The sequence below is a fragment of the Oncorhynchus mykiss genome, chromosome 24, assembly GCF_013265735.2.
Source record: "Oncorhynchus mykiss isolate Arlee chromosome 24, USDA_OmykA_1.1, whole genome shotgun sequence".
Classification (NCBI taxonomy): Eukaryota; Metazoa; Chordata; class Actinopteri; order Salmoniformes; family Salmonidae; genus Oncorhynchus; species Oncorhynchus mykiss.
In genome coordinates, this window is record NC_048588.1 from 19,866,258 (window position 1) to 19,882,346 (window position 16,089).

At 42.2% G+C, this 16,089-nt stretch overlaps 1 protein-coding gene across 9 annotated transcripts in view; it reads left to right on the forward strand.

Annotated features, from left to right (window-relative positions):
* Positions 1 to 16,089, forward strand: part of LOC110503956 (dixin-A) — a 27,871-nt gene continuing 11,782 nt past the window's right edge. Inside the window, exons 1-10 of one of the 9 annotated variants that reach the window (XM_036961506.1) lie at positions 1 to 640; positions 11,045 to 11,202; positions 11,867 to 12,015; positions 13,945 to 14,034; positions 14,297 to 14,350; positions 14,459 to 14,509; positions 14,757 to 14,861; positions 15,016 to 15,069; positions 15,183 to 15,272; positions 15,378 to 15,452. In XM_036961506.1, the coding sequence (XP_036817401.1) occupies positions 618 to 640; positions 11,045 to 11,202; positions 11,867 to 12,015; positions 13,945 to 14,034; positions 14,297 to 14,350; positions 14,459 to 14,509; positions 14,757 to 14,861; positions 15,016 to 15,069; positions 15,183 to 15,272; positions 15,378 to 15,452 (849 nt within the window). In that variant the 5' untranslated portion in view covers positions 1 to 617. The remainder of the gene's footprint in view (positions 641 to 11,044; positions 11,203 to 11,866; positions 12,016 to 13,944; positions 14,035 to 14,296; positions 14,351 to 14,458; positions 14,510 to 14,756; positions 14,862 to 15,015; positions 15,070 to 15,182; positions 15,273 to 15,377; positions 15,453 to 16,089) is intronic. The other 8 variants (XM_036961505.1, XM_036961501.1, XM_036961502.1 and 5 more) reach the window with 8 other exon arrangements.

Here is a 16,089-nt window from a genome sequence, read left to right on the forward strand (position 1 = left end):
AGAGCTATGTCTGACAGCCCTGCTGCTCACTGAAAGAACAAGGGACAGAGAAAAAAGCCTGTGCGGCTGAACACGAGAAAGACTGTGAGGAGGGAGGGAGATATAGGCTGAGGGAGAGAGAAAGCAAGGGAGAAAATATATGGAGGAGGAGAGCTGCAGGAATTCTCCTCTAGAAAGAACACAAACATTGTGTTTGTGAATGGGAGCTGGTGAGCTCAGCCACAGGGGGAGTGTGTTCTGAAAAACTAGGCAGCCGCTGGTGAGCCTGAACACCAATCCTCTCCCTTCTGCCAGGGGCTGGGGGGATTGAGCCAGGATTTCCATTGGGTTCTTCCAGGGAGTGATTTAGAGAAGAGTCCAGAGCTGTTGGTTAGGATTTCTAGCTGTATGTAAGGAATATGCTGGAGAAGGTTTGAACACACTGTTAGCTGTTATTGCAGATTGAACACAGTAGTGTGTGCGACGTGGAGGCTCAGTCCGCTGGTTTAGTGTTGGCAGTGCTGCTCCCACCCCTGCTGCTGGGTCTGTTTTGGGGCTATGTTTCTGACTGACTAGGGAAGCATCACCCACATGCAGGGCAGAGGCTGAATGGGAGGTTAAGAGTGCAACAAACCAGCATGGGAGCCAAACAGATGAAATGGTAAGAGTTGGATTTGACAAATTATTTGCAATATCTCTTTTTTTACATAACACTGTCTCGCTCCCTCTCATTGTTACAATCAGTGGTTATAGAAATGCAGTGTTTGTTCATTGTCTTTACATGTTGCTACCTTAACAGTGACGGGAGTGGTTATGACACCTCAATACAATGCAAGCACTATGTCATTTAGAAGGAGATGCCATTTCTTTGTCTAATCAATATTATCTTATGTTCATACAATATAGATATATATTACACGTGTTGGAGAAACTAATCATAGTGTGATACCTTGTAGAAATTGAGTAGTTCACATCATTTTAGGGCTGGGCTGTCGGCTATTGTCTGAATGTAGGTGTGGGTGTGTGTTTCTTTGGTATGGGTACTGTGCGTCCGTGTAGGTGTTTGTCTGGAAGTCTATGTGAGCTGGATGTGTGACATTGCCTAGCAACAGCTAACTACAGTGTTTGGCATTGCTGTGATTTCCATTTGCAGATTGGCTCACATCTCAGATTTACTTTGATCAGACTGATTAGCATCACACTGTATATGAGCATGTCCAATCTCAAATTGTGTTTTAGTGTTATATAGTATTTAGTTCCAGAGATTAGGATAATTTCTGTTTAATATTTGCCCACCATAGTGGAGGTTTTATTTCTAACCCAAAATAAATTGACAGTAAACAAACAAATTACATTATACTGTAAAACTAGGCCACAGGTCTTGAATGTGTGTAAGTGATCCTCTTTCAGAGATAACATTGAAAATATAAAGCAATTCAGTTACATTGAAGAAAGATATGAGGTAAAAACATTTATTATTTGAAGAGGATTTACTATATTTTATACAGTTGAAGTCGGAAGTTCACATACACCTTAGCCAAATACATTTAAACTCAGTTTTTCACAATTCCTGACATTTAATCCTAGTAAAAATTCCCTGTTTTCCGTCAGTTAGGATGACCAATTTATTTTAAGAATGCGAAATGTCAGAATAATAGGAGAGAGATTTATTTATTTAAACTTTTATTTATTTCAATACATTCCCAGTGGGTCTGTTTACATACACTCAATTAGTATTTGGTAGCATTGCCTTTAAATTGTTTAACTTGGGTCAAACATTTCGGGTAGCCTTCCACAAGCTTCCCACAATAAGTTGGGTGACATTTGGCCCATTCCTCCTGACAGAGCTGGTGTAACTGGGTCAGGATTGTACTCCTTGCTCACACACACTTTTTCAGTTCTGCCCACAAATGTTCTATGGGACGGAGGTCAGGTCTTTGTGAAGTCCACAACAATACCTTGACTTTGTTGTCCTTAAGCCATTTTGCCACAACTTTGGAAGTATGCTTGGGGTCATTGTCCATTTGGAAGACCCATTTGTGACCAAGCTTTAACTTCCTGACTGATGTCTTAATGTTGCTTCAATATATCCACATAATTTTCTCTCCTCATGATGCCATCTATTTTGTGAAGTGCACCAGTCCCTCCTGCAGCAAAGCACCCCCACAACATGATGCTGCCACCACCGTGCATCACAGTTGGGATGGTGTTCTTTGGCTTGCAAGCCTCCCCCTTTTTCCTCTAAACACAACGATGGTCATTATGGCCAGTTCTATTTTTGTTTCATCAGACCAGAGGACATTTCTCCAAAAAGTATGATCTTTTCCCCCATGTGCAGTTGCAAACCGTAGTCTGACTTTTTAATGGCGGTTTTGGAGCAGTGGTTTCTTCCTTGCTGAGCGGCCTTTCAGGTTATGTTGATATAGGACTCGTTTTACTGTGGATATACTTTTGTACCTGTTTTCTCCAGCATATTCACAAGGTCCTTTGCTGTTGTTCTGGGATTGATTTGCACTTTTCACACTAAAGTATGTTCATCTTTAGGAGACAGAATGCGTCTCCTTCCTAAGCGAAATGACGACTGCATGGTCCCATGGTGTTTATACTTGCGTACTATTGTTTGTACAGATGAACGTGGTACCTTCAGGCATTTCCTTTGATTTTCCCATGATTTCCCATATGTCAATTAGCCTATCAGAAGCTTCTAAAGCCATGACATAATTTTCTGGAATTTTCCAAGCTGTTTGAAGGCACAGGCAACTTAGTGTGTGTAAACTTCTGACACACTGGAATTGTGATAAAGTGAATTATAAGTGAAATAATCTCTCAGTCAACAATTGTTGGAAAAATGACTTGTGTCATACACAAAGTAACGTCCTAACCGACTTTCCAAAACTATAGTTTGTTAACCAGAAATTTGTGGATTGGTTGAAAAAAAAAATGTTTTAATGACTCCATCCTAAGTGTATGTAAACTTCCGACTTCAGCTATATGGGGATATTTTATACACTGCTCAAAAAATAAAGGGAACACTAAAATAACACATCCTAGATCTGAATGAATGAAATATTCTTATTAAATACTTTTTTCTTTACATAGTTGAATGTGCTGACAACAAAACCACACAAAAAATATCAATGGAAATCAATTTTATCAACCCATGGAGGTCTGGATTTGGAGTCACACTCAAAATTAGTGGAAAACCACACTACAGGCTGATCCAACTTTTATGTAATGTCCTTAAAACAAGTCCAAATGAGGCTCAGTAGTGTGTGTGGCCTCCACGTGCCTGTATGACCTCCATACAACGCCTGGGCATGCTCCTGATGAGGTGGCGGATGGTCTCCTGAGGGATCTTCTCCCAGACCTGGACTAAAGCATCCGCCAACTCCTGGACAGTCTGTTGTGCATCGTGGCATTGGTGGATGGAGCGAGACATGATGTCCCAGATGTGCTCAATTGGATTCAGGTCTGGGGAACGGGCGGGCCAATCCATAGCATCAATGCCTTCCTCTTGCAGGAACTGCTGACACACTCCAGCCACATGAGGTCTCGCATTGTCTTGCATTAGGAGGAACCCAGGGCCAACCACACCAGCATATGGTCTCACAAGGGGTCTGAGGATCTCATCTCGGTACCTAATGGCAGTCAGGCTACCTCTGGCGAGCACATGGAGGGCTGTGTGCCCCCCCCAAAGAAATGCCACCCCACACCATGACTGACCCACCGCCAAACCGGTTATGCTGGAGGATGTTGCAGGCAGCAGAACGTTCTCCATGGCGTCTCCAGACTGTCACGTGTGTCACATGTGCTCAGTGTGAACCTGCTTTCATCTGTGAAGAGCACAGGGCGCCAGTGGCAAATTTGCCAATCTTGGTGTTCTCTGGCAAATGCCAAACGTCCTGCACGGTGTTGGGCTGTAAGCACAACCCCCACCTGTGGACGTCATACCACCCTCATGGAGTCTGTTCCTGACCGTTTGAGCAGACACATGCACATTTGTGGCCTGCTAGAGGTCATTTTGCAGGGCTCTGGCAGTGCTCCTCCTGCTCCTCCTTGCACAAAGGCAGAGGTAGCGGTCCTGCTGCTGGGTTGTTGCCCTCCTACGGCCTCCTCCACGTCTCCTGATGTACTGGCCTGTCTCCTGGTAGCGCCTCCATGCTCTGGACACTACGCTGACAGACACAGCAAACCTTCTTGCCACATCTCGCATTGATGTGCCATCCTGGATGAGCTGCACTACCTGAGCCACTTGTGTGGGTTGTAGACTCCGTCTCATGCTACCACTAGAGTGATAGCACCGCAAGCATTCAAAAGTGACCAAAACATCAGTCAGGAAGCATAGGAACTGAGAAGTGGTCTGTGGTCCCCACCTGCAGAACAACTCCTTTATTGGTGGTGTCTTGCTAAATGCCTATAATTTCCACCTGTTGTCTATTCCATTTGCACAACTGCATGTGGAATTTATTGTCAATCAGTGTTGCTTCTTAAGTGGACAGTTTGATTTCACAGAAGTGTGATTGACTTGGAGTTACATTGTGTTGTTTAAGTGTTCCCTTTATTTTTTTGAGCAGTGTATATGAATGCTTCCGCTCAGTGTTTGAGATCAATTGACACTCTTTACCATGGCACTTTGAGATTTATTTTAAATTGCAAAACCCTTACGCACCACTGCACTTTGTATACCAGGGTTGGCTGGCCTTCTCTAGTCACTCGTAGGCTCAGCCACTGGTATACTTTTATTTACAAAGCCATTTTGGGTTTACTACCTTTTTATTTGTGCATTTTTATTGTTCAGAAAAGTGGTGGGTACTCTCTTTGTTCGCTGGACTTTATCCTGCTAACTGTTCCAAATGTCCGAACTGAATTTGGTTAAAGGGCTTTCATGTACTCTGCGCCATCGTCTTGGAACACCTCACAAAATACTTTTAAACTGGAAGAACTTGTCCCGATTGGTGTTTTTAAATCACTGATGAAGGATTTTGGGGCTGATTCCCTGACCTGTCAATGTTTTTAATTTGCTGTTTCATACTCTTGTGTATTCAATGGTTTTTACTAGATTACTTGTAGTTTTTCATGTTGTCTGTCTGTGATTTTTTTTGTAATGACTTGGTGCTGCCTATCTTGGCCAGGGTGCTCTTGAAAAATATATTTTAATCTCAATGAGCCCTTCCTGGTTAAATAAAGGTTAAATAATATAAAATAAAGGGATTACAAAAGACATGCAAAGACCAGATATGCTGAAGTGAAGCTCATCTCTTGCTAATCTCAGTGGCTAATTTTGGTATCTCTACTGTATGTTGTTGTTTCAGTTGGCACAACAGATCAGTAGGGTACATCCTTTAAGGGAAATCCACAGAAATTACCACATGTAGCTATAACAAACTGCACCCAGGGCAAAGGAAGGGCGGTGCCGCGATAAGAGTGGTTTATACAGAACATTGGTTGGCATGTACTTCATACGTCTTTGCCTGCAGTTCTTATTCCAAGATGATTTGAAATGAGTTGCAGTGGAGTACTTAGGGATAATCACTTCAGTAGAATCAGATAAGATGAAACCGGCTGTCCTTGTTTCTCTGTAGCTCAGTAGAATCATCAAAGTAGGCCCCTTATGACAGAACATTTTCCAAACTTCCTGAGTATGATGGTACAGTGCATTCGGAAAGTATTCAGACCCCTTCACTTTTCCCAAAAATGTTACATTACAGCCTTATTCTAAAATGGATTAAATAAAACATTTTCCTCATCATTCTACACACAATATCCCATACTGACAAAGCGAAAACAGGGTTTTAGAAATGTTAGCAAAAAATAAAATAAAATAAAAACAGAAATACCTTATTCACATACAGTAAGTTACAGTAAGAGTCTTTGCTATGAGACTAAAAATTGAGCTCAGGTGCATCCTGTTTCCATTGATCATCTTTGAGATGATTCTACAACTTGATTGGAGTCCACCTGTGGTTAAGTCAATGGATTGGACATGATTTGGAAAGGCACACACCTGTCTATATAAGGTCCCACATTTGACAGTGCATGTCAGAGCAAAAACCTTGCCATGAGGTTGAAGGAATTGTCCGTAGAGCTCAGAGACAGGATTGTGTCGAGGCACAGATCTGGGGAAGGGTACCAAATGTCTGCAGCATTGAAGGTCCCCAAGAACACAGTGGCCGCCATCAGTCTTAAATGGAAGAAGTTTGGAACCACCAAGACTCCTCCTAGAGCTGGCCGCCCTGCCAAACTGAGCAATTGGGGGAGAAGGGCCTTGGTCAGGAACCTGATGGTCACTCTGACGGAGCTCTAGAGTTCCTCTGTGGAGATGGAAGAACCTTCCAGAAGGACAACCATCTCTGCAGCACTCCACCAATCAGGTCTCTATGGTAGAGTGGCCAGACGGAAGCCACTCCTCAGTAAAAGGCACATGACGGCCCGCTTGTAGTTTGCTAAAAGGCACCTGAAGGACTCTCAGAACATGAGAAACAAGATTCTATGCTCTGATGAAACCAAGATTGAACTCTTTCGCTGAATGCCAAGCGTCACGTCTGGAGGAAACCTGGAAACCTGGCCTTATCACCTGGCCAATACCTAGATGTTACCATTCAGCCATCAGATTTGCCACCAATGCTCCTCATAGGACACATCACGGCACTCTATACTCCTCTGTAAACTGGTCAACTGTATACCCGTCGCAAGACCCACTGGTTGATGATTATTTATAAAACCCTCTTAGGCCTTACTCCTCCCTATCTGAGATACCTACTGCAGCCCTCATCATCCACATACAACACCCAGTCACATTCTGTTCAAGGTCCCCAAAGCACTGGTTCGCCCTGGGTCGCTCCTCTTTCAGTTCGCTGCAGCTAGCGACTGGAACGAGCCCCAACAAACACACAAATTGGACAGTTTTATATCTGTCTCTTCATTCAAAGACTCAATCATGGACACTCTTACTGACAATTGTGGCTGCTTCGCGTGATGTATTGTTGTCTCTACATTATTGCCCTTTGTGCTGTTGTCTGTGCCCAATAATGTTTGCACCATGCTTGAGCTGCTCCCATTTTTGTGTTGCTACCATGTTGTTGTCATGTTGTGGTGCTACCTGCCTAAATAAATAAAGGTTAAACAAATAAAATAAAATAAAAACCATCCCTATGGTGAAGCATGGTTGTGGCAGCATCTTGCTGTGGGGATGTTTTTCAGCAGCAAGGACCTGACAGAGCTTGAGAGGATCTGCAAAAAATACAGGTTTGCCAAGCTTGTAGTGTCATACCCAAGAAGACTCGAGGCTGTAATTGCTGCCAAGGGTGCTTCAACAACGTACTGAATAAAGGGTCTGAATACTTATGTAAATGTGTCTAAAAACCTGTTTTGCTTTGTCATTATGGGGTATTGTGTGTAGATTTATGAGGGAAAAAAACAATTGAATCAATTTTAGAATAAGGCTGTAACGTTACAAAATGTGGAAAAAGTCAAGGAGTCTGAATACTTTCCCGAATGCACTGTATATAACATAATTCTCACAATTCTATTCATGTCATCATACTGTATCTACTATACATCCCTACCAACTCAATTACATATCGATCTAAGCAAGCATTATATGGTACCTGCCTCCACATACAGTATTAATCATTTATAGCTGAGGCACAGTAAGAGAGCACATACATACAGACCCACCTGTGGCCCAATTAACCCCCATACATCTCCCTCTGTTCACAGTGTTAGTGAATGGATAAAGGGTGGATAAACGTCAATTCCATGGTAACAGAGTGATGCCGAGACTCCGATTTTTCACTTTAAAATGTATGTCAAACAAAAACCAGTGATTGCAAAGTAAAACAAACCACATAACTATATGCACAAGGACTACTTTTAACAATGTCCACTGAACATCACTCTGTTACCTCACGATCACTCTGTTACCATATAATTTACGTTTATCTACCCTTTAATCATTCACTAACACTAACAAACCTAGTTGTACAGTTTGTTTAATTTGACAATCTTTTTTTTTTTTTACATACATTTTTAAGTGAAAAATCTAATTCTCAGCATTTCTCTTTTATCGTGGAATTGGCGTTAAAGTAAAAACAATGTGTAGTATTCTTTCCCTATAGCAACCCCAAGTCCATCTAATTACATGGTTTGCAAAAGGGAGAGATCAAGCCAGGGCAGTTATACGGTCGCAGCTCTCAAATTTAGTCATGCAATGTTGTTTTTTTAAATGCAAAAAGACAGATGCCATCCTAACACTACATTAAACCAGATGTTCATCTCACACACAGGCTGTAATGTGAGTCTAATTACTCATGTCAACATTCCTCTTCACACCAAGTAACATATGGATACATAAATGCAATCCATCATCATCCACCAATCTTGCAGAAAGGTTCAAACATAGTCTCTCTCCCCTTTTCAACATGTTATGCCCAAGGGTCTTATGTTGAAAAGTGGCAGAGATGGGCAAACATGACAAAATACAATTACAAAATACCATGAAGACCAAGGTATTAAAATAAAATACATAATACTTTTGCAAAGCATTGATTTAAAATACAAGTATTGTATCTTGAATATTCAAAATACAAAATACATTTGCAAGTACCTCCTTAACCTCAACAACATTTTCAGTAATGGTAAAAGTGTCTTACTTGCTATCACTGTGCTAATGTGCTTGTTTACCTCTTTCTACATTAGTTGAATGCACTGACTGTAAGTTACTGTAGAAGCTAAATGACCAAAATGCTAATGTGAAGGGTAAAAAAAAATACAAATGACAACATACGCAAAAAAAGTCATTGAAATACATATTTCAAATTCATTAAACAGACATACTGCCCTGAATAGTGGTGTAGTTTATCCCTTGTCTGGCAAATTACTTTATAACACAGACAGAAGCATGGTTGTTTTCCCACAGATACTAAGAAACGGATCTTGGAATCCCCCATCTGAGAGCCATTTCCAATGCCTGGGGTCATAGTACACATGATCCCATTTCTAGAAAACACAGAAGAGGGAACATGACAAGAGGCCTAGACCTCATCATAACATACAGACTGACTACATAACAGACCCAGTACCTAACAGACTGACTACATAACATACACAGTACGTAACAGACTCAGTACATAACAGACCCAGTACCTAACAGACAGACTTTATAACAGATCCAGTACCTAACAAACTCAGTACATAACAGACCCAGTACCTAACAGACTGACTATATAACAGACCCAGTACCTAACAGACTCAGTACCTAACAGACCCAGAACCTAACAGACCCAGTACCTAACAAACTCAGTACCTAAGAGAATGACTATATAACAGACCCAGTACCTAACAGACTCAGTACCTAACAGACCCAGAACCTAACAGACCCAGTACCTAACAGACTGACTATATAACAGACCCAGTACCTAACAGACCCAGAACCTAACAGACCCAGTACCTAACAGACCCAGTACCTAACAGAATGACTATATAACAGACCCAGTACCTAACAGACCCAGAACCTAACAGACCCAGTACCTAACAGACTCAGTACCTAACAGACTGACTATATAACAGACCCAGTACCTAACAAACTCAGTACCTAAGAGAATGACTATATAACAGACCCAGTATCTAACAGACTCCGTACCTAACAGACCCAGTACCTTACAGACTCAGTATATAACAGACTGACTATATAACAGACCCAGAACCTAACAGACCCAGTACCTAACAGACCCAGTACCTAACAGAATGACTATATAACAGACCCAGTACCTAACAGACCCAGAACCTAACAGACCCAGTACCTAACAGACTCAGTACCTAACAGACTGACTATATAACAGACCCAGTACCTAACAAACTCAGTACCTAAGAGAATGACTATATAACAGACCCAGTATCTAACAGACTCCGTACCTAACAGACCCAGTACCTAACAGACTCAGTACCTAACAGACCCAGAACCTAACAGACCCAGTACCTAACAAACTCAGTACCTAAGAGAATGACTATATAACAGAACCAGTACCTAACAGACTCCGTACCTAACAGACCCAGAACCTAACAGACCCAGTACCTAACAAACTCAGTACCTAAGAGAATGACTATATAACAGACCCAGTATCTAACAGACTCTGTACCTAACAGACCCAGTACCTAACAGACTCAGTACCTAAGAGAATGACTATATAACAGACCCAGAACCTAACAGACCCAGTACCTAACAAACTCAGTACCTAAGAGAATGACTATATAACAGACCCAGTATCTAACAGACTCCGTACCTAACAGACCCAGTACCTTACAGACTCAGTATATAACAGACTCAATACATGCTGAAAGAGGAAATAATCCTCTCAGAGACATTGAAATCATTGTTAGTTTTGAACTGATGTCCCCTGAGGAAAAAATGATCCTAAGAATGTGTTCATCCCCAAAACACTAAAACAGCTTGTTTCTAAATCCTGCCCCTATTTTACTTTTTGAAATAATTGTGACTCAATGTGTCCCATGTGTCTGCTGTTGCCTGTAAAGTGTATTCTAATTTAAGTAAAACTTTATACAAACAGTCACTTATGTTTGTGTCAATCAAGTTGAATGAATGAATGAACAAACAAAGTCCATCTCTGTGTTTACTTTCACTCCCTCCATATTTATTTGGACAGTGAAGCTAAAACGTTTAGTTTGGCTCTATATTCCAGCATTTTGGATTTGATATCAAATGTTTAATATTAGGCCACTGTACAGAATGTCACCTCTTATTTGAGTGTATTTTCATACATACTTTCAGTTGCATATGAAACACTTGATCTCAAGTCCAAAATGCTGGAGTATAGAGCTAAATTTAAAGTTTTAGCTTCACTGTCCAAATAAATATGGAGGGAGTGTATGTTCACAGTGTATCATTCAGTTGAAATATTGCTTAGTCCAGATGGCATTTATGTACAGTATATGTAATTTCAAGAAGAATAATGTCTTCCTTTTAGATTTATTTACTGTTTCTTTTTATTTGGCTCAGCAGCAAACAAACTCATTCCTTATTCCTGTCTTTTCGCACCATCTGTTGCAGCCTCAGTTCAGCCAGCCCTGCACACTCCCCTAAAGAAGAGTACATCATCGCTCAGTCCACAGACACTCCTAAAGAAGCATTTATCTCAGCTCAATCTGAAGACCATGCCGAGCCTGGGGATAACAAATCAGAGTTGACGGAAAGGAAATCTGATACAGGTTGGCTGCACATCCATTTTCTCGTGCTGAGATCCGTTTCCATTAGATTAATCTGCTACAAAAAGGATGTTTTATCATGCCCGTTCTGTTTCTGTCTCTGTCCATCTGTCTGTCCATCTATCCATCTGTCTGTCCATCTATCCATCTGTCTGTCCATCTGTCTGTCCATCCATCCATCTGTCTGTCCATCCATCCATCCATCCATCCATCTGTCTGTCCATCTATCCATCTGTCTGTCCATCTATCCATCTGTCTGTCCATCTATCCATCTGTCTGTCCATCTATCCATCTGTCTGTCCATCTATCCATCTGTCTGTCCATCTATCCATCTGTCTGTCCATCTATCCATCTGTCTGTCCATCCATCCATCCATCCGTCCGTCCGTCCGTCCGTCTGTCCATCTATCCATCTGTCTGTCCATCTATCCATCTGTCTGTCCATCCATCCATCTGTCTGTCCATCTATCCATCTGTCTGTCCATCTATCCATCTGTCTGTCCATCTATCCATCTGTCTGTCCATCTATCCATCTGTCTGTCCATCTATCCATCTGTCTGTCCATCTATCCATCTGTCTGTCCATCCATCCATCCGTCCGTCCGTCCATCCGTCCGTCTGTCCGTCTGTCTGTCTCCGTCTGTCCGCGTGTCTGTCTGTGCCCTCCAGAAGAGGTGTTGTCTCTCTGCGGCCTGTGTCCTGCCACAGGGCATGGTGGGCCAGAGGAGGAGAGGTCATGGGAGGAGCAGCTGGAGTGTCACCAGGAGCAGCTGGAAAAGGAGATGCAGGAGGCCAGGAGGATGGTGTTCCGCCTGCAGGTAACTAACAACAAACACACACACACACATGGACTCACACAAACACACACACACACGCACTCAGACATGCATGCACCCACACACCCGCACACACATGCATTCACCCGCACACGCACACACACACACACATAAACCAAGGTTATATAGTAAAATAAAACTGAAACCAAAACAAAAACAAAGTAGTAAACTGAAATAAAATAATTAACAAACTTGTTTGAAAAAGGAAAACCATGCTGAAACTATTGTCTAAGACTCCAAAACAAACTTAAAGTAAAATAAAAAAACATCATGAATTATGTTCCGTTATAGTTTTTTGCGGGGCAAAAATCCAATGGAGTTTTCAAGCTTCTGAATCATATTGAGATTGACTTCATAATCTAAAGGTAGACTCAGCGAGATGACTAACCACGAGCAGCACTGCAGATTTTGGGCACGTTTGAGTGGTAAGGCTGAAGCAACCGACTGCAGACGAAAGTCGAGGAGTGAAGTTGGGGGAGGTGCATCTGGGACAGCCAAAAGTCGGACACTAATGTGGTTTTCCAACAGTAACCCACTGGGCACAGACGTCAATTTAACCTCTATTCCACGTTAGTTCAATGTAATTGAATTGAAATTATGTGGAAACAACGTTGATTCAACCAGTGTGTGCCCAGTGGAATGGCTCAGATCAACATGGCAGTGTTTTATTAAAGGTTTTCTTTATAAAGTCAAAATATTTCTAACCCCCATATCACACACTCACAAACTGAAGTCATAATACCATATTATGTGTTTAAACATTGTACAATCAATTAGGCCAATATCACATTTATTTGTATATATCTACTGTACCCTAGTGATTTGTTGACAATAAAGCCTCCCACAATACAGGCGATGGCTACAGGACGAAGTTGATGAAGAGCAACTGCAGAAACTTGCCATCTATAAAATGCAGTTGTGTTCGTTGTCTGTAGCTTATGCCTGCCCATACCATAACCTCATCACCACCATGGGGCACTCTGTTTACAATGTAGGCATCAGCAAACTGCTCGCCCACACGATGCCATACATGCGGTCTGTGGTTGTGAGGCCGGTTGGAAGTACTGCCAAATTCTCTTATGGTAGAGAAATGAACATTCAATTATCTGGCAACAGCTCTGGTGAACATTCCTGCAGTCAGCATGCCAATTGTACTCTCCCTCAAACTTGAGACATCTGTGGCATTGTGTTGTGTGACAAAACTGTACATTTTAGAGTGGCCTTTTATTGTCCCCTGCACAAGGTGCACCTTTGTAATGATCATGCTGTTTAATCAGCTTCTTGATATGCCACACCTGTCAGGCGGATTAATTATCTTGGCAAAGGAGAAATGCTCACTATCAGGGATCTAAACAAATTTGTGCATCTCTCAAACATTTGAGAGAAATAAGTTTTTTGTGAATATGGAACATTTCTGGGATATTTGTTTTCAGTTCATGAAACATGGGACCAACACTTTACATGTTGCATTAATGTTTTTGTTCAGTGTAGCTTTATGGGAACATGTTTAGTGTGTCTAAGACGTATCCCTCCAAGGCTCCAGCTAAGGTAAGTTTACAATGAGATTGTGATCATCCAAGCTTTATCTGGTATCAGGATTTAACTGCTCTAAAACAGCACAATCTAATCTATCATGTCAGGTATAAAAATCACCCCCCACCTCTACCCCGCCCTGCCCAACTGAGCTTAAAATGGTCCTGCAATGTCTAAGCCAAGCATTTGCTCTATTTTCACTGTCCAGTTCAGGTTGGCAGCCGTGTGGTATAGGTGAGGTTGTACATCCGTGTGTGTGTGTGTGTGTAGCTGTCTTTCTCTCTGTGTTTTTATACTGTGAAATATATTCTGGGTGTATAGACTTTGTTACGTATACAGTAGGTACAGTATGTATCTATCCCTCTCTTCTCTCTCCAGGCTCTATTGCTGCACGGCTCTCTCCCTGAGGACGAGCAGGACGTCTCCCTGGGCTTCGGGGATAGCAGAGCTAACTCTGAGCAGCAGCTGGTACTGTGTCCGCCCCCATCCTCTTTAGTCACTAGATAATACAGCATGTTCAGCCACTCACTGTGATGTGACTGTGTCAGACCTCGGCATGCTATAATGTTTTTATTGTCACTCTAGAGTCCAGAGAAGACGCAGATACTGTTGAAGCATGAATTAGTCTATGTTATCTGCTTAGCCTGCTTTCATGCCAGGTCACTGTCTCCTTATAAGCTCTGACATTTCTCTATTCTCACATAATGCCGCTCATCCCCTCGCTTTGAAGGTTCTAATCCGCAGTCGTCTGGACCAAAGCATGGAGGAGGCTCTTGATCTGAAGGTACAGTGGTAATTGGGCTTAATGTGGATGAGCTGCCATAAGAACACAGACCTTCCCCTCCTAATGAAATGTCTCTGAGTCTGTCTGTCTGTCTTTCTGTCCTCTCAGAGGGAGCTTCTGAGGCACAAGCAAGAGGCACGCCACCTTCAGGCTATTAAGGTAAGACCTGCCAGTCAAACCCTCTTAAGTTTGTTTGGATCATTACTTATACATGGATTACTGGCTTTTATTCAGTTCTCATGGCAGCATTGTGTAGAGAAGCAGCCCCTTTTAGCCTCCAGTGTTCCTTTACAGAAGAGTGGTGTGCTCTGTTTTAGGCTTCATAATGATCCATATGTGGGTCCTTACTCTTTGGTAGGCAAGCCGGCCTCTCTAGCGTTGTCTTTGATCTGCCTTTCCTCATTAGGATGCTCTTCAGCAGCGTATGTCTGTACAGGAGGCTGCGGTGCTGCAGCTGAAGCAGGAGCTACTGAGGTGCAGCATGGGCAAAGAGCAACTGGAGGGGGAGAACGTGAGTCAGATGATATGATAATACACACGTTGACATTTAGAATGAATATTTGACCTTTATATTCAATGGCTCTATCTATTTATGTATTAAAATATTCACAAAATGTTTTGTTCATCCACGTTACAAATATAAGTATATTTTTGTATATTTGTAGGCAGAGCTCAAACGGAAGTTGAGCGATCGGAACAAACTACTCAATGAGTATGAGGTAAGATAAGGAACTAAGTGCATTTTCACAATTTCAACAAACTTTAACAATTTTGGATATGATTATGTAGTTGAAATGTATCAGATATCTCAGTGATACGTCTATAAAACCAGCAGCAACTTGGAAAAAAGGATAGACTACTTCAGCAACAGCAAATGAAACTGGATGATGCTCGGCACAACTCTAATGAAGGAAGCCACAGGGTATGGTACCATAATCAAACTGTTTCCACTGCACTTACAGTAAGTGACATCTATATGTTGTAGCTTGCAAAGTTGGTAAGATTTATTATATCTATTTTTCTTCAGTCATCTAGGAGTGAGAAGAGTGGGTACAGTAACTCTGTGAGCCCACCCCCTGGTCCGGCCTTCCAACACACAGCTGTGAGTCATGAACGCCTACAGTGCATTCGTAAAGTATTCAGACCCCTTGACTTTTTCCACATTTTGTTACGTTTTTTAAAAATCCTCAGGATTCTATAAACCATACCCCACAATGACAAAGCAAAAACAGGTTTTTAGACATTTTTACAAATAAACAAATGTTTTTGGAAAGCACACACCTGTCTATATAAGGTCCCACAGTTGACAGAGCATGTCAGAGCAAAAACCAAGCTACGAGATTGAAGGAATTGTGCGTAGAGCTCCGAGACAGGGTTGTGTCGAGGCACAGATCTGGGGAAGGGTACCAAAAATGTTCTGCAGCATTGAAGGTCCCCAAGAACACAGTGGCCTCCGTCATTCTTAAATGGAAGAAGTTTGGAACCACCAAGACTCTAACTAGAAGTGACAGCCCGGCCAAACTGAGCAATCGGGGGAGAAGGGCCTTGGTCAGGAACCTGATGGTCACTCTGACAGAGCTCTAGAGTTCCTCTGTGGAGATGGGAGAACCTTCCAGAAGGACATCCATCTCTGCAGCACTCCACCAATCAGACCTTTATGGTAGAGTGGCCAGACGGAAGCCACCCCTCAGTAGAAGGCACATGACAGAGTTTGCCAAAAGGAACCCAAAGACTCTCAG